The sequence below is a fragment of the Apium graveolens genome, chromosome 2 (genome assembly GCF_009905375.1).
Source record: "Apium graveolens cultivar Ventura chromosome 2, ASM990537v1, whole genome shotgun sequence".
NCBI classification, from domain to species: domain Eukaryota; kingdom Viridiplantae; phylum Streptophyta; class Magnoliopsida; order Apiales; family Apiaceae; genus Apium; species Apium graveolens.
The window spans coordinates 86,885,235-86,911,030 of NC_133648.1; the positions used below are offsets into that span (position 1 = coordinate 86,885,235).

The following is a 25,796-nucleotide window of genomic DNA, read 5'->3' on the forward strand; positions in this document are numbered from 1 at the left end:
ATATCTTTTGGGACTTCTCTATATGCCATTTTGGACTTCTCGACAGACTTCTCGATATACCTTGATATGTGACTTCTCGATATCTGACCTAGAACATTTTTCCTAGAACAGTATTATTCAAATTCAAACTTCTGCACTTCTCTGAGGCATGATCAAGATTTGATCTTCTTCCAGAGTTTATTCCTTAACTTGAAGGCTGTTCATAGAAAATTCCTCCAGTATAATCTACTTAACATTTTTACAGAATCAAGGAATACAATTACAAAATACAAATTTAGAGTATCATACAACTTATCCTTAAGGTTTTCAAAGTGACTTAGTCTTGTTATGTACAAGCATGTCTTACACTATAGGGTGTGAATGCTAGATGGTTGATGCCTAACAAGGGTGTAATCAAGTGCAATGTGCATAGTTTCTTTTCACAAGAAGCTTTGCCAAATGGAAATCACTCTGGTATTGGGGCTTTTTTTCGTGATGATGTAGGTGTCATCCTCCATATGGTTGTGGGTTCTTTGCGTATTGAGGATCCGAGAGAGAATGTGTTTCATGCTTTGATAGAGGGCTTGAAGGAAGCTTATTAAAAGGGTTACAAAAAGATTGTATTGGAGACTGATCATGTGGATGTGTACTGGGATTTGTACAACTCTACTTTGGTGGGAGGTCGTCCACAATATGCTCATATATTGTGGCAGCTCAATCAACGCAAGGCTAATAAAAATTTTAAGTCAGAATTAAGGCTCATTGACCGGGAAGCTAATGAGTTGGCTGCGTATTTGGATGAATATAGAGCCAATCACTGGGATCGGATGGTGATCATTGAGGAAGACTTTGGGAGAATTGAGGAATTGTAGTATATGGATATGAGTTTGGGTAGCATTGAGCAAAGGTTCAGGGCTGTGAGACAATAAGAAATTGAGCCTGCTATATATTCTTGAAGATGAGGTTTTGGATCCTCATGAGGATGACTTGCCTCAGGAAGCAGAAGATAATGCTGGTCAGGAGGTGGGTATGCAGGTGAATGATGTTGATGGTATATAAGATGTTGGTAATGCTGATGAGGAGGAGTTTGTTGAGTTCGAAATGGTGATTGGTCTTTCAGCTGCAGCTTCTTTGGAAGAGGTTGGGGCAGTTCCCGGTGGTGCGAAAGACATGGAAATTTGAGGAAGGCTTGGGTCAGTGCTGTTAGAAGCAAGGTGCACCAGTGGGTTGAGGGAGTAGTGCAGCAGTGGGTTGGGGGAGTTCTATAGTCATATTTATTTAGTTTATTAATTAAAACTTTAATTTAGGTAATTAAGACTTGTTTGGTTTGTGGTAATGATGGTTGATCTAGTTTGTGGTGAAATTTCACTAACCCATTTTCCAATTGGGACTAGTAAAGTATATTTTGTGTTTGTTTGGACTTTAACTTTTATAATATTCGCTTTTCAAAAAAAAGGTTTATAATAAATATTATACGCTGAAAAAAGTTGGTCAAATTATAATATTAGGGAACATAGCATGATTTTATAAATAGTTTGATTCAAAATTTTATAATATTTTTAATTTTATTAAATTGCGTAATTGTTTTAGTGGAAATAAATATATGTTTGATTATTTAAATTTTTCAAAATTGACTTTATGTCTGTGTGTGTGTAATGTCATGTGCCATTTTTTTAACGGGAGATGTGTCGTCGGAGATTTAGAAAAAAATAAAAGAAAATAAAAGAAAACAAGAATTAGGAACGTAACACGTTCTTGAATGGTTTGTGTAATATCCCGTAATTTTTAAATTAGACTAATAATAGAATAATAGAATAATAGAATAAAAAGGATTAAAATTAGATAAAGATTGGGATATTAGAATTGGATTCGATTAATGAGCCTAAAATTTGGATCAGATTTTAATATAGATAACTTGTGGGTTAAGATATTGTGTTTTTCTATCATTATAAATACACCCTATTCGTCTACCTCGTTTTAATTCATTAAAATTCGTAGGGGTTTTTCTTCATAAAAATCAGCAGTCTTGTAAAATTCGTAGAAAATTTATTGTAATTCGGAATTCGTTGCTTCTGGACTTTTCGGAAAGATCTTTTTGTTCTCTACAACTTTCGTGTTTCATGTTTTTCAAGAAAACATCATTTAGAGAGTCAAAAAATGTAAATAAGGATCTGATCAAAATTGGAATCGCGGAGAAGATCGAGATTTTAGATGTGCCGTATTTGATGGGTTGCTAAGGATTGTATGTGCGCTCTAATGTGAATTATATGTTTTCGTGATTTAGACAAGTAACTTTTCGTTGTTCCGTATTACTTATTTGCTTACGTGTTTTGCAAGTAACTTTTCATTTGCTATGTATTATTTGTTTGTCTACATGTTTTGCAAATGATTATCCGATGCTCCGTATATTTTGAAACATGAATTATCTGTTTGATTACGTAAGTGAATCTTTATTGCTCTGTACATATTGTGTACCATATCTTATTATGTGTGGTTAGTTGTTCTCCGATATTTGTGTAGTTATTATAAGTATTGTATTTATATGATTAATAAAATAATTTTTTTTTTCAGAAATCCCCAGTCTTAATTCATGTATAAGAATTAGAACATGATCAGTGGGTAGTATGATACATAAAACTTAGAACTAGTTTGCGCACATTCCGGAACACATCGATACATTGTCAAGTTTCGGTTTCACTTGACGAGGGACGTAAACTAGACCCACTTCGAATAAAAATTAGAACCTGGTCATTTGGGAAGTGTGGCATAAAGTATAAGATGTCGGTCACTGATAAAGTGTGGCATAAGGTGTGATTTATGACTGTTGGACTAAAGATAAGAATTTGTTATTAAGATTTATTGATTGATTAAGAATTTTGATGATGTGAATTTATAGAATATGTTGTGCTCTGTGTTTGATAATTGTTGTAGGATATATAGTGTGAATCTTATGCTAATTGTTATCGAATATTTATGTGATTCTTTGTGATCTATTAATGTGTTATATGTATAACGTGTGTTTTCGAAAAATTAAAGAAAATATTTTGAGCCGTTGGACGGTAGTTGCTTGGTGGGTTTCGCAGCTCATTCTTTTAATATTTCAGATTTCGTTTAAGATTTGAGTTCGATAGTATTGGAATTTAAGGACCTTGAATTGGTGTAGATTGATTTTTGAACTGCCGTTAGCTGTGCTTTTGTAATAGTCAAATTTATAATAGACTTATTGATTAATAAATTAAGTTTTATTTTAGATTTTGTTTAAATTTAATAGTTCGGAAATATGGGTTGTTACAGTTTTGAGAAAGAAAATTTTCGCTCCAGTGCTAAGAAGAATGTGGAGGCATAAGAAGTTTAATTATCGAAATAAACAGTCTTGTCTTGCCCTCTTTATCATTGCATTAAGTTCAGTTAAACTTAACAAGTTAAAAACATATGACGCCTTAAGTATTTTCAAGAGCCTTATAACTCCCTATTAAATATAATATAAAATATAGACTCTTAACTGAATATATTCATATTTTTGTCAATCTTTGCTAACTATTTTCTGATTCATTGATATATTTTTGAAACTATCCTAATTGTGTAGGAAAGTTAAGTACATTATTAGAATATCAATGGTAGGACGGTTTGAAAATTAGCAATGTTGTATTTTTAATTCACATTTCTAAAATTGAAGTTTTTAATAAAAAAAATTATAGTGCCAAGTATACTAATCACGTAAATTGAAATAAAAATTGTACATGAACAAAAGTGACTAAACATTAGATAGACATTTAGTAACATAGACTTGTATTTTATCTTTATATAATCATAAATTAACAAAACTTAAAATTAATTTTATAAAATATTTGTGTCACTATTATTTTAAAATATTTGAAAAAAAATACTAAAATTATTAATTTGTTCATATACACAAGAATCACCCACTTCCACTTCTACAGTAGATTCAAATATAATGCCTCATATATTTTGTTTTCTTGAAAGCAGAGGAACAAAAAGTATTCAAATAAGGTAACTGCAAATTTCCCTCCTTTACTTGCATGTCAGAACAAAGACCGCAGAGTATCGACGCGCGTGAAAGAAAATGGATTCTTTAATAATGTACATTCAATGTTTTGTAAGTATCAAAGTGTTAGTAAAAAAGGCTGCACAACTCTCACAACTTTTTGTTTCTCTGTGATGTAACCAAATGTGTCTGGTTTATACTTCCCAAGTTCAAGTTACACGCTCACCTATACAACCAAGCCCACGCTTTACGCGCTCATGTCCCACATTCTTTTATTATTCATTTACAAAAAATTAAATTGTTTTGAATATATTTATATTTAATAAATCAACTTTTAATTCCTTTTCAAATTATTTAAATTATAAAACTATTTCAGTAAATCTCAAATTCATTTATGAAGAACAATTAGTATATATAACTTTCACCATCCCATTTTATATGAGCCAATTTTTTTTTTAAATGTCAGAAAAAAAATGATTTTGCTCTTTTTTAATGTGACCATACATTTATTATTAAATTAAACTTGTGTGGTTGTAAATTAAATAAGCATAACTTTCTTAGATTCGGTGTAATGTCAATTGACTAACATAATTTTTTTTAGATATTGTGTAATATTGACCGACTAATAAAGTGGAATAAACAAATTACTAAAATTTATATCTTTTCAGATTGGGAGTTTGATCTTTGTTATTCAGAGTATATATTTATGAGATATTCTTCATGATACAAGTATAAAATTGGCTTTTTCGTTATCATCAATTTATTTGCCTATACCCGTAGTAATTTTATATATTTGGTTTTTCAATTAGAATGCATCGTAAACTGTAATATACTTTGAAATGTACCCGTAGTAATTTTATATTTGAAATTATATCAATGACATTTTTAAATATATCTTTTTTATATAATGCCCGTAGTAATATATCCGTAGTAATTTTACTAAATGCCCGTAGTAATATATATTTTTTATATAATGCCCGTAGTAATATACCCATAGTAATTTTATATAATGCCTCATATATTTTGTGAAAAAAAAAAGATTACTTAATACCTCATAAAATGTGAACTTGTGTGTATAAAATGAAAATAACCTACGGTTAAGCTTTTTTTTAAAATAAACTAACTTGACAAAAAAAATGTACATTAAAATTAAAAAGAAGATATTTGTATTTTGCAAACGGGAAGATATTTCAATATATTTATAAATTATTATTATAGTTTTTCGAGAAAATTGCACTTTGCACCCTCTTATTTTGTTTCAAAAACAAATGTGTATCAATAGTATTGGAAATTCAGTTTGCATCCCTCAGTTTTAACCCGTCAATTCAGAAAGCACCCATTCGATAGTTATTATTAAAAAAGTAAGGGGTAGAATGGGAATTTCAGTAAAATATTAACTAAACTAATTTTTTTATTTCAGATTATATTAAAAATTGAATTTTTTATTATAGCTAAAAAATAATATCTTTAAATTTTTTGAATAATATTATATAGTTGAGTTTTGAATTTTAGTAATATTATTAATGCAAAAAATTATATAATTCTACCAAAATTAAATTTAAAATAATTTTTTTACATATATTTTATATATATTTAATTTAATGTAATTATTTCATTTTAAAGTTTTTGACGTCATTATGATTTTAAAGTGTATTTAATGAAAATATTATGATTAATATTAATATTTAATATACAAGAAATCATTTTTATAAATATTTTAACTTATTTTTGAAATTCTAACTAAAATTTATTTACATTTTAAAATAAAATTCCCTTTTTACCCCTTATTATTTTAATTATAATCCGTAAAAGGTGCATACTGAATTAGTAAGTTGAAGTTGAAAGGTGCAAATTGTATTTCCGAAAGTTCTGGTACAAAATTGTTTTTCCAATTTTATTTGAGGGTGCAAATTACAATTTTTTTTAATTTTTTAGAAAAAGGCTGAATAGACAACTACACAAGAAAAATATAGGACATACAATATTTACCTCGAGTATTGTGGAAATGTAGGTGCAGTGTTCTACAGTGTCAATACTCTGGTAGCCTCTCCTCTCTAGCATTTGTCAACCTCACTAGTCACTAGACTCACTCCTCACCAAGTACATTAGAGCATCGGGATTGTCAAGTTAGTTGCCAATTTTGACAATTTTGTCAAATCATTATATATATTAATATTTTATTTTTACTCAATTTTATATCAACTTGGCAACATTCTACTTCAATATTTAGCAATCTTTAATTATTGCCTATAAAAAGCATTATTGATATAAATTTTTTATATTTATATATGTATTTTAACCATTTAGGAAGTTGCCAAATTTTGTCAACCTTGTAGGTAACCTCTTGTCAACCATACAACCCTTAACAACGTCTACTGGAGATGCTCTTACTAATCTAAATACTCTGGATTTTCAATTATTTCTAGTTATATAAATTTCGGTTTTATAACTGCATAGTCGGCATTTAGTAATTTTCTTTGGCCGGGTACAAAATCTTGTTTAATTATGAACTTTTTTTTTGTTAATATATATACTCTTAGTTAGTCAATTTTAGGCTAAACTACTTGGTAAAAAAGAAATGAATGTGTACTAAATTAATTTTGTTCACAAAACTGGCAAAGATGTAGAAGAAAAGATTATGAGTTAAAATATTAAATACTATAAGTACTTAAAATAATTGAAAATACAAAAACAAATTTATCTGAAATATGATTCTTTTGTTTTTGTCTCCTAATTTAATGAGACCAAAAACAAAATAATCTCTGTGTCGGACCCCAACCACAATAATCGAAAATATTAAATTCTACAATAAGGCTATAAGTACTTAAAATAATATTTCCTCTTTTCTAATTTATTTGTCTAATTTGATTTTTATACATAATTTAAGATCTATTAATTACATAATTATGTTAATTATTTTTTAATTATTTTTTGTGAAAAAAGTATAAAATATAAATTTTTATTTAAAAAATAAAATTTTAAAAATAATTAATATAGCTATACAGTTAACACATCTTAAACTAATGTTCAAATTGAATAAATAAATTGGGAGTGTGGGAGTAGAAAATACGAATTTAAAGTATGCTTTCGAAATTCCAAGGCAGTATTAACATCTGAAATGTGGTTGGGCGCGTGTACTTTGAGTCTTTGACTGCAAAAGTGCAAATGAGTAATAAATGTATATTCCCTCTCTTCGTTTCTTGTATCTCTCTACAAAATCTATACACATATTCTCTCTCTGCTTCTCTCTCCTTAACTCTATATCACCTCTGCTTCACTCCATCTTCTTGAGCCAAACACACTCTCTCTCTCTCTCCAAGAAAACAACACAAACCATGAACAACAACAAACAAAAGCTTGTAGTAGAGGTGATAGCAGCCCATAACTTAATGCCAAAAGATGGTGAAGGATCATCATCACCATTTGTTGAAATTGAGTTTGAAAACCAGAGACAAAAAACCCAAGTTAAGTACAGAAATTTAGACCCTACATGGAATGAAAAGCTTGTGTTTTATGTCAACAATGTTGCAGATCTTCCTTACAGGACTATTGATGTCAATGTTTTCAATGAGAAAAGGTCAAATAATAGTAGAAACTTTCTGGGTAAAGTTAGAGTTTCTGGTTCTAATATTTGTAGAGAAGGTGAAGAGATTGCACAGCTTTTTACACTTGATAAAAGAAGCTTGTTTTCTCATGTTAGAGGTGAGATAAGTTTGAAGATTTATTTGTCAAGTAGTGAGCAAGTTAAGCACGTTGTTCGTGAAGGAAATGATGGTTTTTCCAAGAAAAACAAGAAGTTGCAGCAACAGCAGCAGCAGCAACAAGGGATGGCTATGTCAGTGAAGCAACAACAAATGGGGCAAGATAATAAGGTTAGTAATCAAAAAATTCAAACTTTGCAAAACCCAAAAGGTGAAAATCAGAATAATGGTGATTTGAAGCCTGTTATTATTACTAATGTGCCTGTTCAAGTTGGCTCCGGCGCCGGCGCCGGAGGTGGGTCCGGTGGTGGTGGGGTTGGTGGGTTTGGGGTTATGTCAAATGGGTCAAGTGAGTTTTTGCTTAAAGAGACTAGACCTCATTTGGGTGGTGGTGGGTCTATGACTAAAGATTCAACTTATGATCTTGTGGAGCAAATGCAGTATCTTTATGTTAGGGTTGTGAAAGCTAGGGAGCTTTTAGGGTTTGGTGGAGGAGAAGTGGTTGCTGAGGTGAAATTGGGGAATTATAGAGGTATTACTAGGAGGGTTGGTCTTAATAATGCTGAATGGGACCAAGTATTTGCATATTCAAAAGATTGTATTCAGTCATCAGCTGTGGAAGTGTTTGTGAAAGAAAGGGACAAAGATGATTACTTGGGGAGGGTTTTGTTTGATTTGAATGAGGTTCCGAAAAGGGTTCCTCCAGATAGTCAGTTGGCACCACAATGGTATAGAATGGATGATAAGAAAGGTGATAGGTCTAAAGGGGGTGAAGTTATGGTGGCACTTTGGTTTGGTACTCAAGCTGATGAGGCCTTCTCTGAGGCTTGGCATTCAAAGTCTGCGAATGTCCATTTGGATGGTCTGTGTTCAATTAAATCAAAGGTGTATCTTTCTCCCAAGCTGTGGTATCTAAGGGTGTCGGTGTTGGAAGCTCAAGATGTTGTCTTGGGAGAAAAGGGATCATCGATGATGAGATATCCGGAGTTGATGGCAAAAGTTCAAGTTGGAAATCAAGTTTTGAGGACTAGAATAGCTCCAGCCACGCCTAACAGGAGCTTACACAACCCATTTTGGAACGAGGATTTGATCTTTGTAGTTGCTGAACCTTTTGAGGACTATGTGTTATTTTCTGTTGAGGATCGAATTGGCCCGAACTGTGATGAGGTTGTTGGAAGAGTTGTTCTTCCTCTTACAAATATTGAGAGGAGGTTAGATGATAAACCCGTGGCATCTAGGTGGTATAATCTCGACCTTCGCTTTAACAATCCGAATGAGTCTAAAGCTGTGACCAGATTTGCGTCCAGGATACATCTTTGTGCTACACTTGATGGTGGTTACCATGTGCTTGATGAAGCAACAATGTATAGCAGTGATGTTAGGCCCACAGAAAAACGGCTTTGGAAGCCTCACATTGGAGTTCTTGAAATGGGGATTTTGGGTGCCTCTAACCTAATGCCAGTTAAGATCAGAGAAGGCAAAGGAGGCTGCACAGATGCTTATTGTGTTGCTAAGTATGGCCAGAAATGGGTGCGAACTCGTACTGTGGTGGACAGTTTGACGCCAAAATGGAACGAACAATACACTTGGGAAGTGTTTGATCCTTGCACTGTTATCACCATTGGGGTGTTCGATAATGCCCGTATCGACAAAAATGCCGGCACTGCTGCTGGAATTCGAGATTCTCGTATTGGCAAAGTTAGGATCCGATTATCAACTCTCGAATCTGATAGAGTCTACACTCATTCCTACCCGCTGCTAATGTTGCATCCTTCTGGTGTGAAGAAAATGGGGGAGCTTCATTTGGCTGTTCGGTTTACTTGTGCTAATATGCTTAATGTGCTTCAAATATATACGATGCCTTTACTCCCGAAGATGCATTATGTTCAGCCCTTGTCTGTGAATCAGATAGACAGCTTAAGATATCAAGCTCTGAATGCAGTGTCATCAAGGCTCAGTAGAGCAGAGCCACCTCTGGGAAGAGAAGTGGTTGAATACATGCTTGATCATGATTCTCACATGTGGAGCATGAGGAAAAGTAAGGCAAACTTCTTTCGTCTTATGAACGTTCTGTCTTGGTTTGTTGCCATGAACAGAATCATAGATACAATGCGAAACTGGCACAAGCCAGTGTACTCAACCCTATTTGTTATTAATTTCCTTGTCCTTGTGATGGTCCCTGAGCTCATTGTACCTACAATATTGCTGATCCTGGCTGTTATGGGTCTCTGGCGATATAGAACCAGGCCACGCCAGCCATCTCACATGGATACCCGCCTCTCCTATGCTGAAAGTGTTTACCAGGATGAGTTAGATGAAGAGTTTGATTCATTTCCAACAACTCGAAGTGCAGAGGTGATTCGAATGAGGTATGACCGTCTGAGGAGTGTGGCTGGAAGGATTCAAACAGTTGTGGGTGACATGGCAACTCAAGGTGAGAGGCTTCAGGCATTGTTAAGTTGGCGCGACCCAAGAGCTACATTCTTGTTTGTGATCATCTGCTTATTTGCTGCTTTTGGATTCTACTTGGTGCCTATCAGATGGGTTATAGCTCTGTGGGGTTTGTATTTCATGAGGCCACCAAGATTCAGGAGCAAGTTGCCTTCAAGAGCTGCGAGCTTTTTCAAGAGGCTGCCAACTCGAGCTGATAGCATGTTATGATGAACAGACCAGAAGGAAGGTATTAGGTAGTGTATGATCTTTGGTTAATGATGTTTAGATAATTTCAGGTTAATTCAGTTTAGTTTAGTTCAGTCTAGTTTTACCTAGGACGTGCTTTTGTAATGTGTAATGTGTGTGGCACTTACTGTTGCAACCTTCCTTTAATTTTAGCATTGCTTGTGATTTCATCATTTTGCTAATGCTTATTTGTATAATTACCATATTGTTATATTGGTTGGCATCACATGATAAACACATGGAAACCAGAAAGAAGCTTTTTCAGTAAGCATCAATGGCTGTTGTCAGCTTGACTATAAAGACTAGACTTATATGAGTCGCTCAAATATCAAACAGACGGTAGATAATACAATTTTGTTTTCTTGTTTCTAAAACATTCAGACATTTTATCTTTTGGCTTTTTGAGTTGCATTCATAAAAAAGAACTTACTTTACACATCAACTTGTCCGCAAACGTATAGAGACGCTAGGCTGCAATGCAATTATTTCAACTTGCACGTAACAATCTGAAAAAATGCTTCCACAAGTCTTGTCTTCACTCTGTACACTTTGAATCTTTTTTTGCATAATTTGAAACTGAATTCTTTAAATGTTATTTCTGAAAATTTTGAGTGTCAAATGTGCATATACTGTTTAATACCATTCTATTTTTTCTTTATCAAATAAATATTGAACCTATCAATTATTATATAATTATGAAAATTAAAAATAATATCGATAATTTTTCGATTAATCAGTCCGACTAATCTCCGACTTGCTGATTAATCTCTCGAAGGTACTCTGGCCGCCTTGGGATGCCTAGCTATTTCTACACTGATCATGGGCATAACAACACATTCTGAAACTGAAATAAATACATTATTTTTTTAAAAGAATATATTGATATTGTAGTTCTAATCTTTGTTCTACAGAAGGTAGAGTAGTCCTAATCTTTGTTCTATTAAAAGGTAGAGAAAAAGTTTTGAAAGTCCTGAATCTTGGCCTATAAAAGGAAGACGGAAAGTATTAAAAGAAGCAGAACAAGTTTTGATCAATTTTTAGTCTACATCTGCAGAATTGAAGGCTGGTATGCACTATTATATTCTCATAGATTTAAGAAAACTAGCCCAGCAAGTATAAATGAGCATGCAGGATTAGTTCTGGGTTAATAGGAACAGGAAAACAAACATGAGAGGGACAAGAGATAATAAACACACTAGACAGCTCAACTATGTTTAACCAACCATAAAGAACTGCTCCATATCTACTTTAACCAACCATAAAGAATGCTTCTTTTTCACTGCTGAAGCTGAAGCTGAAGCATGTACCAGACTGATATTTTCACAGTTATTCAGGATTTGCCTTCAAGTAGTCTGTAGTTACCCCATAGCCTGGACTCTGGAGCATTTATTATGAGAATACTGTTTTTGAGAGGACTCAAGCAAAAGCAACTTATCAGTTATACAAATGATCTCAAAACTCAGCCACAGCATCACCTGCTTCGGGTTAAATATGACAGTGTGTACATTTATTATACATATGTACATTAATCTACCTGTGGTATCTGAGTTGGTCAGTATCTTAAATTTAACATTTGAATGTTATGTTTACCTGGATGCCTTTTAAATACTAAAAGCTTTTAATTTTTATTTAGTAAATTACGATAATTAATCAGAATATAACCGCATCTGCACAACACCAAATTGTTGAATACACTATGTAATGTATTACTCCCTCCATCTCCCCCCAATTGTTTACATTTCCCAACACACATTTTAAACTGTATATAAAATATAGTTCTAAAATTTATATGCACCTTAAAATGAGTGTCACTCTCTAAAAAACGTAAACAATTGGGGGACTGAGGCTACTTAAACCACAATGCATGTCTTAATTGTTGTACTACATCGACTCTAGTCGATAAAAACAAATAAAGAAATAAACGTTGTGTTAGTTGCTCTACTCACGTCCCTTGAGGCTGAAATGAGCCAACTTTTCCGGACATGCTATTAGTTTCAATTTGTGCTATCAAGGTCTAATATTTGGGTATTTTTGTTTCAAATTGAGCTAAAAAAAGGGCCTACACCCTAATTTCTGTACACTAACATAACTCACAGGCAAAGAAACATGCTAGATAGAAGCTTTGAGGTTTCCATGCCAAACAAGCTTTGAATTTCGAAGACCACGTTCACTTTTGCTTCTCTTTAGTGATGGCTTGCTCCGGACTGTCCTTAGCGGACCTGACATATTTCCATGTCTGACAGGTGACGAAAACCTGTCCCTGTTAAAACTTGAGGTTGGAAACAGTCTGTTTTCAATTTGGTCAAGTGAACCTGAACTATACTCCATTGTAACGAAAGGTGTCGCATGGCCATAAGTTAATTGTGGGGACAATTCACCAGCATTCCACCAACTACTATCAGAAGCGACAAAATCTCCTTTCAAGACGGAGCCTATAGCAGACGAGTCTCTCCGAGTAGAGACGTCTCCATCAGCCTCATCTGCATCATTATAAATCAGTTTTAGTGCTTGCACAACTTCGCCCATAAATGGTCTGTGTGTCACATCAAGGTGAATGCACATGGAAGCAATGGCAGCCACCTTTGCCATGTCATCAAATTCATAAGTTCCCGCAAGGGTGGGATCCACCAATTGAAGCAATCCTTCTTTGCTGATTAGTAGTGTCCGAGCCCAAGTCACAAGGTTCTCTTCTCCCGGAGGCCGAGACATGTCTACAGGTTTTCTTCCAGAAAGAAGCTCCAACAACACAACTCCGTAGCTGTATACATCACTTTTAACAAGTAGATGCCCTGTCATTGCATATTCAGGAGCAACATACCTGCAAGTAGAGTCATCAATTACTGCAACAGGAACATCAGTTTTCAAAAAAAGGCAAAACTAATGAAATGATCTTTTCGAGACATGCTTTGGGGGGGGGGGGGTGCCTACTCTCCCTGTCTAAAAAATTGATTAATTAGTGAAAATGCAACTACTTGTGAAAGTATATGTACCCGAAAGTTCCCATGACTCGAGTAGAAATATGGAGAGTTCCTTCTGTTGCTTCCCTTGCCAGCCCAAAATCTGAGACCTTAGGGGTGAAATCATCTTCTAATAAAATATTTCCGGTTTTAAAATCTCGGTGGATTACACGCGGGTTAGAATCTTCGTGAAGATAAGCTAATCCTCTTGCTGCACCAAGAGCAATCTTTAAACGTGCATCCCAGTTAAGAGGCCTTGTTCTCTTGTCTACACCTGCAAGACAACCATGTATACATATAAATATAGTCAGTGTTGTAAGCTCCTATTACAATTTACAAATGAAAAAAAAAGATTATGATTCCAAAAACTCCAAACAAGGTGTAATATGGTGGGAAGAGAAGGGCGGTTAAAAAAAATGCATAATGTCAGAATCAAGATGTAGCCTCTTCTCATTTTATGACTTTTTCTTCATTTAGGCAACCGTGTTTATATTAGAATAGTCAATGTAGTAAGCTCCTATCACAAATGAAACAAAGATTATGATTCCAAGAACTCCGCACATGGTGTAATATGGTGGAAAAGAAGGGGTTAAAAAATGCATAATGTCAGAATCAAGATGTTGGCTCTTTTCATTTTTTGAGTTTTTCTTCAGTTCGGCAGTTTGAAGCGAAGTCAACAAGAAGCTGTGTACAAAAGTGCAAAATTAGTATAACATGTCACAAAACAGGGATACGATTGACCAACCATGCAAATGAGACTCGACGCTTCCATTTGGAACAACTTCGTAAACCAAGCAGCGAGTCTGCCCTTCAGTGCATATACCAATTAATTTCACAAGATTGCGGTGATGCAATCTGCTTAACATCTCAATTTCAGATACAAAATCACGATCCCCATATAGGTTATCCTTTGTTAACAACTTCACCGCTACTTCGGTCTGATCTTCCATGACCCCCAGGTAAACACACCCAAACCCTCCTTCACCCAAAACCCTTTTTGAACTGAAATTGTCTGTAGCCTTTACCAGCTCTGCCAATGAAAATGTCTTAACAAAGAGTATAGAAGTAGGCATGCCAGAGACAGGGGAGCTTGACACCGAACTTGTGGCACTACATAACATAGATTTGATACCTGCAGCAAAACAACTTAAATATTCACTATTTATTAATAGATCCACTTGATACGATCAAGCATTTTTAAAAATTCTATCCATTTTAGTTTTAAGATATCATACTAAACCTGCACTATCCCAAGAAATCCAAGTTTAATTGGTCTATAAGCAACCAAGACAATGTTCCACAATTATTTAATATACATATGAAGCATTTAATATATCTACAATTTGACACTTAAATATAGAAATATGCTTCAAAACATATAACAGGATCAGTACTTGCACTTTAGAGCTAATAATGTCAACCTGAACGCGCTATGTGCATGCCAATACTCCGATCTGCCAGTGCAACTACAATTTGCATGGAAAGACAATGCAAGAGGAAACAGTACTTTCGTAGACCAACCTCATTCTTTTTAAAAAAAAATAAAACTACATTTAGAATACTACAAAGGACAACATAGGAAATGGAAGTGCTAATTTAACTTTTATTTTATTTAAATATATGAACGCCTCATATTTTGGCCTTCTATTTCATTCACTCTTTTTAAAGTTTCCTATATGATTCCATGAAAAATGAATCTGCCAATAGTTGCAACCAAGCAGAAAACACTAGCAGAACAGGAATTTAATGTGTAGGACTACTGTCAGGAAATCATTAGCCATTACACATTAAACTAGAAAAAATTGGACAGGGAAACAAGTACGTTGCACTAGTTCTATCTTTAAAGGCAATAAATAATCTCTTGGTTATAGATGTTAATGATTTGCTAGGATATTTGTTGCAAGTAATGTTCTAGGCGGCTAAGATAAAAACAGTAAAGCTGTTAAAGAACTCTCCTAGAGTTTTAGTTACTTCGACTTGATAGTTAAAAAGTTTTTGCACCAATCTTTAGACAAATTTCAGATAAACAGGTGGCCGAAATTTAGTAGTAACATAATATGAGACAGTAGCATCTTCACTAAAACCACAATGCGTTATTTAATCGATCATAAATGAGATTATAGTGCATACCAGATCTCTTATGAATAGATAACGTAGTAACAGAACCCACAGTATCTGATAGTCTGCTGTCCTTCCTGTACTTTAAGATAATAAAAACTGCTCCTGTTAAGGCTACTAAGACAACAAGTGCAGATGAAGAAATGATCCATATAGTCCTTGTGTCCATCTTTGGACGTTTGGTAGCAACATATGCCCTAAAAGGGATCTCGTGTCCAGAACTTACCCCGGTTGGTGGCAAGGCAGACATCCCTGTATATAAATCTTTTAGAAAACACCGTAAGAAAAATAAAGAGCACAGATTTGAAAAATGGACATATAGATGTACCTGTGTATGTAATAAATGCCACGTCATAGGTACCGAATAAAGTTTTATTAAGAGGAATTTTCTTTTGCCAAAATCTTTCATAAATTAGGGTGGCGGTGGTATTATCAAATCTCTCCCCAAGAGGGACCAAGTTAATATCAATTGCAGTTCTTTCCTGATTCTGATGGTCTGCACTAGCTCCTATAATAACCACTTGGCTTTGCAAAAGATATGTTGCATCGGCAACTTCTATCTCTAGCTCGTTAACGACAGGAAAGATGGCCAAGAGAGATGCATCGAAAATGAGCCTGATTTTCATGGGTAGCACACAACTACAGGGAGAAATAAAGGGATTTGAAGTAAATGGCTCCGAGCATTTTTTATCACAGCCTGCAAGAATTGGTATAAATAATATAAGCACATTGCAAGCTTCGAGGAATAATCAACATGATAGTCAAGTGAGAGGATAAAACAAGAAAACAAAAAGTATGTGTGTATTATTGAGATATACCATATCCACAATACGGTTCAGTATATATAATTTCAAAGTAATGATGCACAGTTTTCTACGGTGGGAGTGTAATTGGAGTGTAATCAGTGACTTGGTGCATACTCTGTTTGATCTTACAATATCCTACAACATGTTACTTGGTATCGTTAACATATTTATTAATGTTAGAAAATTATGGGAGAGTTCCCTTACTATATTAATTTCCTTGTTGAATAATTTTCTTGTTATTGTTTAGACATTAAGAAATAGGATTTGGTTTAATGAAGAGCCATGTTAAATTAGAGACCCGGAGACCACCAAATCACGCACCCTTAACCTAAAATGTTTTTAACCCATTCGAGGTCACAATTAAGCATCGACAAAATTAAGATCAAAAGATCGTCAGTAGGTTGTAGAAACAAATCTTGGTTCCCAGCTCCCATAAACTCGTTTCCTTACTCATCCATGTCTATGAAAGAAATAAATACTGAACTGTCTGGTTACATTGTCGCCCCAGTAGATACTCTCGGCAACAACATTACCACTGACCACTTCTACATTTGTTTTTTCCTAGACATGGATGAGCAAGAAAACGACTTTAAAAGAGATGCGAGGTTCTGCAAGGTACTAACAATCTCTTGATTTTAATTTTGTCAATGCTCAATTTTGACCTCAAATTCTTGTACCGGTGCATCCTCAGCTCGAAGTGTTTCGCTCTATCAATTCTTCCCATCCCCTCTGTCACTCTCTTTATCTCCGACCTCATCAAGACGGTTCCCCCACCCTTTTGTATTTTTCCAGACCTGAGCAACATATATGTTTAAAGCCCTTAGAAACTTCAAGAAATTGTGATTTCTCCACCTTGTTGCGAAGATCGAACAATTTCTTTTGGAGACAAAAATAACATGATCTGCATGCCGAACTATATATATTTGACTCGCTAGAACCGCTACTTTCTTTTTGAGAAAACTACTAAGTTTTTTGCTTTACCTCACATTGTAATCAATTACAAGAGGAAAAACAATATTAGTTCATTCATTTGTTTGCCTTTTTCTTTATTACTTCGTGTTCCTGAAAAATTTCTACTATATTCGTGTGTTGTTCCATTTATTTTTAGGTTTATTTTTGATGTAATATTAATTATAGACAAAGAGTTCTACAAACGTTCTTTTTTCTTCTTCTATATGCAAGGTAGTTCTTTCTGATTATATGAAAGGTATGTATACACTTTAATCAACCACTCACGTTATGTTTTCTACATTTGATTGTCAATTGCCACAATCATCAAAAAATGCAACCAACCATAATAAATATAACCATCATCCATTTTCCGTAATTATCATAATCACAACTATCCTCCCTTCACTATCCCTAAGACTGTAACTTTAAATCATGGTGAAAAACCAAGTCTTCTGGAAGCTTCTAAGGACTTTGAAGGCATATGTTACTTGGGCCTGGAAAAAATCAAAGCGAAAATTGTATTGAAAAGGTCGGGAGATGGAGAGAATGACGAATTAGATGAGAATAAATTATTGAAGTGAAACGCTTCGATATCGGCATGCACTGACATGAAATTTGAGGTTACAATTAAGCATTGACAAAATTAAGATGAAAAGATCATTAGTAAGTTGTAAAAATAAATCTGTACCCGGCTTCCATGAACTCGTTTCCTTGCTCATTCATTTTTATGAAAGAAACAAATGATGAACTGGCCTCTAGTTACGTTGCCATCCCAGTAGCTACTCTCGACAACAACATTACCATTGACCACTTCTGCATTTTTTTACTTTCATAGACATGGATGAGCAAGAAAACGAGTTTAAAAGAGATGCGAACCAATATTTATTTCTGCAAGTTACTAGCAATCTCTTGATTTTAATTTGGTCAATGATCAATTGTGACCTCAAATTCTTGTGCCAGTGCACATCCTTAGCTCGAAGTGTTCGCTTTATTAATTATTCTCATCCCCTCCGTCACTCTCTTTATCCCCGACCTCGTCAAGATTGTTCCCTTGTTTTTCCAAAGACTGAGCAACATATGTGATTAAAGCCCTTAGAAGCTTCAAGAAATTTCGACTTGTTCTTAAGATCGAACAATTTGTTTTGAAGAAAGAAATATCATGTTCTGTATGCAAGACCTACATATAGTTGACTCGCCGATTTAGCAACTTTACTTTTGCCAAAAGTACAAAGTTTTTTGTTTTACCTTATATTGTGATCAATTATAATCAATTACAAAAGGAAAAAAATACTAGTTCTTTCATTTGTTTACCTTTTTTCATTATATTGCGCATTCCTGAAAAAAATTCTACTATATTCCCGCTTTTCTATTGATTTTTAAGATGTGATTTTAACCGTAAACAATGTTCTTTTTCTTTCCTCTATATCTAAAATATTTCTTTTTAATAAATATTTTAGGAATTATTCTCTTGTAAAAAACGTTTAATAAAATAAATTAAAGTTTTAAGAGAAAGAAAAAGTTTAAAATATTGAAAATCAACTAAAAGAAATGTGTGATTAAAGAATATTATTAACGAGAGAAGATTTCAATGAGTAACTGATTAAATCAAAATCCAAGGACGAACAAATAGTTCTCCGATTCTTCTTTGATATTTGGTTCTTATATATATAAAGCAATTTTTAAGTGAACATAAGTTTTAGTATTCATATTGATTTTATTAATATTTTACTATTGTGATCATATATGGGTAGCTTCAACTTATCACTAGTACATAAACTCGATTAGGTGAACATAAATTGTTATCATATTGTAATTCATTTTTATTATACTATTATATATGCATATGGATAACTTGTAGTTATTGATATGTAATTTGATACGGTACAACAAATTTTTTAGATTCATATTATGATTTTTATGTAGAGTCTAAACTATTATTGGAATTACATATGAGTCTCAAATACAAAGTCATGCATACACAGTCACATTAACATATTCGTGCATTTACATGGTTAATTATCAATATAAAATATTTCATAATAACTTAATGATATATAAAATTATTTTTCATCATATCGTTATACTATTATGATTGAATATGGGATAATTTTCAATTGATATTAAATATTATAAATTTTTAATTAGTATTATAAGTCAAACGTGACAAAATATGTAGGTCCATGTTGAAATTCCTACTACTACTACTTTTCGTTGCTAGGAGCCCAACATTGGTTTGTTTGAACTTATTTTATATAAGATATTATCAATAATAAGTGTAACCATTCATTTTTTATTTGGCATCTAAATATCTGATTCAACGATTTATAACCATCTAGTAGTAGTAGTAGTACTAAAATCACATATATAATAAGGTTAGTCAAAAACTTCTACACCAATTCCGTGTTAAAACATAAATAGTGATATTTTACAAGAAAAAACTTGTATTGAATAAAAATAGTGATTTTTCTATTTCCGAAGCAATTTGTACTAGAATTGTATGTTCCATGTGCACATGGGACGACAAGCTTAATTTTCTCAGGAAATAAAAAATTAAATTTGTTCAAGAAATAAAAATACATCTAATAAGACCTATAAATTAACAAATACAAAGCTGTCAAAATATCATGCCCAATTCATGACCTCTTGGGTTCAACAGCGTAAGTGGCATAGGTGTAGCAAGGGCATTTTCTCTCTATACTTTTAGGTAGAAAAAAGGAAAAAGGAGATGTACATCTTACCCTCGTCAAAGATATAGTGGGTATGTTCCTTGATGAAGTTGTAAAAACCCTTATTTTTTGTATCTCTTGAAGGTTGAAACACCCAATACTTGATTTAAGTTCAATGAAGATGAAATGAATTGTGCTTTATCTTTTTATCAGTTATTTTATTTACTGCTTATGGCATCACAAATACTGGAAAGCACAACAGAATCATACACTATTATATAATATTAAATCATGAATTTTGCCTTTTAAAGCACTAACTCAGTTTTGTGGTAAATTTTTAACACTCAACTTTGGAAGCAGGAAATATTACCTGGTACAGTTGACCGAGACGGAGACACTGCTGTAGTTTTTGCTCCATGATGGTGGTGGTGATATTTTGGCAAGTTTTTATTGTTCTGACTAACAGGCCCTAGAAGAAAAGAAATTTCGACATCGAATGAGATATTGACATATCAAACAGCCAATACTATTAGATAAGGGCCTAGGACCGTATCAGTACCTTGAGACGTTGGAGAAGAAGATGCTGCTAAAGGTACCGGAGAAGGCTTAGCTTGCCGCCTATGGGGTGCTCTTTCAGGAACAACTGAAGCTCTAGTTGATGCCAAGTGGACTGCAATAGTAGTAGGCAAAATCAGGGTGATTAATTTTAAAATTAGCATTTAGATTTAATAATTATATTTAAATATATAATCATTTATCCAGTTTCGTTTATTAAAGTTAATATATTTATAGAAAAAATACTAGTAAGTACATCAAGATAAATTAAGTTTTCTTCTTTCAATGTATGTAGAAGTAAAGATTGCAGATAAGATATAATTGTTCTGTATGGGAAGAACACTTGTATTTCTCTTTAAACTATCCTCTCAGAATGCACATGAAAAACTTATATAAAGGACCCTTTAGATAGAGCTTTATAGATTAGTGATGTATTAATGAAGACTGTATTAGTACTAAGACTACGAATATCAAAATACCCTACAAAAGTTCTTTTAATTTGAAGGCGGTTATCCTCAAAATAGAACTAAAATATGTCCAAGGAAATCTCTCAGTAGATTTTAGCAATTAAAGCTTCCGATATTTCATAAATTATGTGAAACAAAAATTTCGTCACAGTTAAAGTGCTAGGGCCAGAACATCTGGCCAATGCACAAATAAGTAGACAAATCTCTTCCACCAAGTACAAGCATAAAAAAGGAAATCCCATAACTAACGACCCTTATGAGTAGATAGTTCATTGATAGCACTTGTGGATTGAAAGAAAAACTGGGTGCAATATAATTAGTATTATATCCAATTTCAAGATGTTATTTCAGCATATCAAAGGGCCAAAGCCCCAGAAGCTTTACCCAAAACAATCACCACTACCCATATGGTTCTTCAAAGCTTCCCCAAAAAACTTATGATTAACTCGTACTCGTCATTCACCCTCAAATTTGACTTACTCTAAACAATTGCATGATAAATATGAAATGCATACACCAAAAAATGAAACACTGTGCAGGAGAGCTGTAAAGCAGATCCCATCGTCAGGGAAAAAGAAATTGTTTCAAATTCCTACTCCAAAGTACATGTCATTTAGTAACAGTATTAACAGTCCACTAGATGAGAATATATGTTATTTAGCCTACAGAATATAAACATAACTTTCTAGCAAGTTCTGTGCAACACTGATTTAGCTTATATGTTAAGTAATTAATCGAAGAAAAAAGAAGCACGTAGATGTGCAAATAAAATTACTAAGTTTGCAACTTTACCATCTTCGAAAATGAATTCTTTAACATATTCTGATTGGGAAGGCAGTACAGAAGGAGACGAGTAGGCGTGCTGAAATGGACGCCCTGTAGAATAAGATAAAAGCATGTGCACGAATTGTGTCAAAAGAAAGGTAAGGAATTATATCTTGCATCAAGATATAGACAATATTTACTTTCGCATCCTTGAAAGTGGTATGTCAAGCAACTATTTTCTTCACAGTTCATATCATGTAGAAAGCTAATGCAAGTGTATATAGTAGAAGTTAATTGACAATTCAATACATTGATGACCTGCATGAAAAGCTTGCAAATCAAGTCTTCGCAAGAAAGAAAAAAAATTATGCAGGACCTCGCTAACTTAAAAAGGCTAATTTACTAATTCCATTTTAAATCTGCTGAAGTTGTAAATAAGAGTTCTTATATATATGTGCTTAGACTACAAAACTGCAACTGCAGATAAAACATACACCTATATAATTTACACTGCCATTAGTTTATATCCTTGTTATAGTTGAGTTTTCAATAATCAGACAAAATGTCTCATATCTGACTATAATCAGTTATCTACGTGACACACCGACTATGCCTTATTAAGGTTTAAAAGATCTCTTTACCTCAAAATGGTGATTCCCTAACCAAAAATAATACTCAAAACTTAAGCCTAAAATGCCACTTTAGGGTAATGGATACACACGCAGGGCTTGCATCTCACCCGAAATGCTACAAACAATGAGTATCATTTAATTTCTTTCTGAAGAGGTACACATATCCTAATTGTGCATTTCCCAAATGCATATCCACCACATAAAGTGCATCTCTCAAATACGCGTGTGGGAGATGCATATATCAACGCAATGCACGATGTTTTTACCCTTATATCATAATCACAATTCTCAAGCGCGTAATTAATATATCATCTTACACCCCAATTTTCAAGGGCGTAATTAATATATCATCTTACACCCCACCCCAAATTTTATTCTTTTAATCACCATGAATTCAAATACATTATTTAGGTCATCTTTTTCCATATCAGAGCTCCAATTCTAAACATTGAAAACAAACCAACAAAAGATATATACACACAAAACAAAATACAGATAAACTACCGAAACTAGTACAAGGCAGAGAGAGCACAAAAACAAGCAACACCAGCAGCAGCATTGGAGTAATCAACATTTCTTGCCTCCACACCGTAATTCACACACACCATTCTTCTCAAAATCAAAACATTCCCAACCCAATTTGCCGGAATTTTTTGGGGTTCCGGCAAGACACAATTTTTCCGACAACTTTCACCTAAAAATCAAATCTTTCATATCAAGAACTGAAAATTAGTGAAAAACCAATAAACCCCAGGTGAAAAAAACAAGAATGCCACAAGGGTTTTACAGATCCATCTAATGTGGGTAAGATCTTATGTACATACAGTTTGTATATGAATAAATTGTAAGATCTTAAGAGAGGGGGTGTATTTTAGAGAGAGGGAGAGAGAGAGTAGTGTGAGATGTTGGAGTAGAGCTGGGGAGTGAGATTTTACAGCTGTTGGAAAGCGGGAAATAAACATAAAATTAAATATAATTTAATTGCATCCTTAATTTTTAGTGTATCGGATACTTTTTTATATTGTATGTATTATCTTACACCCACATAAGCTAAATCCTTCTTGCTAATATTTTCAAACTTGGTGGAGATTTGTATTTACCTTCAACCAATTCTTTACATTTTGGCTGGACATCAGACTTAAGAAAAATGTATATTAATAGCGAAAATTGAAAACTAAGAAAAGCATAGTGAAATGTTATACCCAAAATTTGGCATTGGATTGACTCGGGTCAAACGCGGGCTAATTACAGTCAGTATTGCGTTGTGAAAGTGAGGACGCGTCCAAGTATTGAGGACGCGCCTACTTGGGAAGGGATATGTTACGAGGCGAGAAGAGTGCATGGTCAAGGAAGGACGCGTCCAGGCGTTATGGACGCGTCAATGTTTATGAAAGTGCTTGACAGATGAAATCTTATGGTGATGGACGCTCTAGGACGCGCCTACCTTAGCAGGGATGTGTCGTTGAAAGAGAAATGTTGTGCATGATGGTTTAGAGGAGACGGTGCAAGTCTAATAAGGATAAGGATGCGCCCTATATTCTAGGACGTGTCCTGTGACTTTACATGTTATGAGAAACGATTAAAGCAGAGTTGGATTTATGGAGGTAAGGACGCGCCCAATTGGTTAGGACGCGTCCTGTGTTTGATCTATATACTTTTGATGTTGAATTCAGGACAAAGCTTGCATGGAGAGGAGTAATGGAGGATTATTTTTACTAATGTATTTGTTGCAGGTACTCTCTGAAGAATTCCCTCCTTGAGACGGTCAAGGAGGGGGATGTCCGTGAAAAGCTTGAAGGCCTCCAGGGGTGTGCCTGATGATTGAAGGCCTCCTCCTGTATTCAACGGGTGTCCTCGTTGGGGATGTGGGGTTTACTTTGGTGTGTGCTTTGGGAGCTCTGTTCTTGTATTCAACGGGTGTCCTCGTTGGAGAACTTTGGAGTCATCCTGTACTTTGCACCCAAGAGCTTGGGATCACCTGTCCTGCTATCTGGTGGGTTATCCTCATTCGGGGGACAGGGACGCGTCTGGCATTTGGGGTGAACCGTGGCTATACCTGCGTTTGTAAATCAAGGGAGATAGCTGTAGCGGGGTGTTATCCTTGCGCAGGGAGATGCACTATCCGTGAAGTCCTACGATTACGGACGAGCCTTGGGCCTTTGCGGTTGGGCCTCATAGTTGGACATTCCTAAAGCTAGCGGAAGATGGATATCGGATGGGCTTCTACTGGGCTTAGGAGTAAGAAGTCTAAATTCATTAGACTTCCTGTTCTACGAGAACTACGTCAGGCTTGATCCCTATATAAAGGGTACGTAGGCACATTGAGAGGGTAAGAAGTTGAGAGCTGAAAAGAGAGCCACCACTTACTCTGATCAATCTCAGCCTAAAACAACCACAATCAACCACACACCGCTTAAGTTCCCGGCAAAGAACCACCGTCACAGATCTTAGTTTCGGCGAGAAATCTCAATCTTCGTTGTTACCAGATTTCTCCGTCAACAAATTGGCGCTAGAAGGAGGGGCTGCTAATTAAGGTCGCAATCTTGGGAGGAAAAGATGTCTTATAATCGTGATAGAAGTTCTTATGATGGAAGTGACAGTAGGTCAGAAGGAGAAGGCGGGGGGCGTTATACTCGCCATGAACCTTACGTTCCCAGAAACATGGCGGATCCACAAAGGGCTCCGGATGTAGGGGGGACACCTCCAGTTCTTATCAGCAACGCTGATATATTGGAGCAATTATATCGCATGGGGGATACTCTTAACAGTTTTAACTCAAGACTGAACACGGTGGAGTGTCGAAGGACGAGGAGAGGTCGTCGTTTCCCCCGTCATGGTCATGCCTTGGGGAAAGCCCCTGTAGTTGAGGGAGATACCCAGGGGAGCGGGGATAACCCGCGAATCACTCCACGACATTTGCAGTATTCTGATGATGTAGAACCTATCGTGGAGCTTGCGGATGAGGACACTGAAGGCAGAGAAAGGCCTCACCTGGGCAACCAGGTAGTGCCACACCCGCATAGGTCTGGGCGTACGATGGACGAGCGTCGTCGTGCGTAGAACGCTCAAAACCAAGACGAGGAAGGAAGGGATCTTTCAGCCTTGAAAATGAGGCTTGGCATAAGGTTGGAGGACGACGATTTGAGGATGTTGCTGGTAGAATGGCAAAAGGAAGGAAACGTCGGAGAAGCGAGGCTCCGTGATACGACGCGTGTGCCCCCCGCATTCCAAAGGGATGACGGGGTGCGGCACCGCGAACACGAGCGTGCCCCTCCGCGAGGAAGGCCCGGGAATTACCACCGGGGATATCAAAGGAATGGACGAGGAAGAATGGGATATCAATACGGAAGAGCCCCTTACAATGGTAGGAGAGGTGGAGCACATTTCGTTGGAGAAGCCCCCGCCGTTATTCCCGTAGCTTCCCACAACGTTACTGGTAATGGGTCTGGGGCGCGTACTCATGACCAGGACGGCGGGCGAATTCAAGTAAGAATGCAGAACAATGATGAAATTC

At 35.0% G+C, this 25,796-nt stretch overlaps 2 protein-coding genes across 4 annotated transcripts; one reads left to right on the forward strand and one right to left on the reverse strand.

Moving 5' to 3' along the window:
- Positions 1 to 7,204: 7,204 nt before the first annotated feature.
- On the forward strand, positions 7,205 to 10,600 carry LOC141707619 (multiple C2 domain and transmembrane region protein 10). Its single transcript, XM_074510871.1, has one exon. It carries the CDS (start codon positions 7,321 to 7,323, stop codon positions 10,345 to 10,347), a length of 3,027 nt encoding a protein of 1,008 aa, XP_074366972.1. The 5' UTR covers positions 7,205 to 7,320; the 3' UTR covers positions 10,348 to 10,600.
- Positions 10,601 to 12,040: 1,440 nt separating this feature from the next.
- On the reverse strand, positions 12,041 to 23,224 carry LOC141707620 (receptor-like serine/threonine-protein kinase ALE2). Of its 3 annotated transcripts, XM_074510874.1 has the most exons (10): positions 22,787 to 23,224; positions 21,678 to 21,761; positions 20,423 to 20,533; positions 20,234 to 20,332; positions 15,769 to 16,137; positions 15,453 to 15,692; positions 14,068 to 14,454; positions 13,356 to 13,596; positions 12,946 to 13,183; positions 12,651 to 12,845 (listed from the first exon to the last, which is right to left on the reverse strand). In XM_074510874.1, exons 1-10 carry the CDS (start codon positions 22,854 to 22,856, stop codon positions 12,798 to 12,800), a joined length of 1,887 nt encoding a protein of 628 aa, XP_074366975.1. In that variant the 5' UTR covers positions 22,857 to 23,224; the 3' UTR covers positions 12,651 to 12,797. The 3 variants fall into 3 exon arrangements, with proteins under 3 accessions (XP_074366974.1, XP_074366973.1, XP_074366975.1); XM_074510873.1 differs by having other exon boundaries at positions 12,041 to 13,183; positions 22,799 to 23,223; XM_074510872.1 differs by having other exon boundaries at positions 12,041 to 13,183; positions 22,787 to 23,223.
- Positions 23,225 to 25,796: the final 2,572 nt, after the last annotated feature.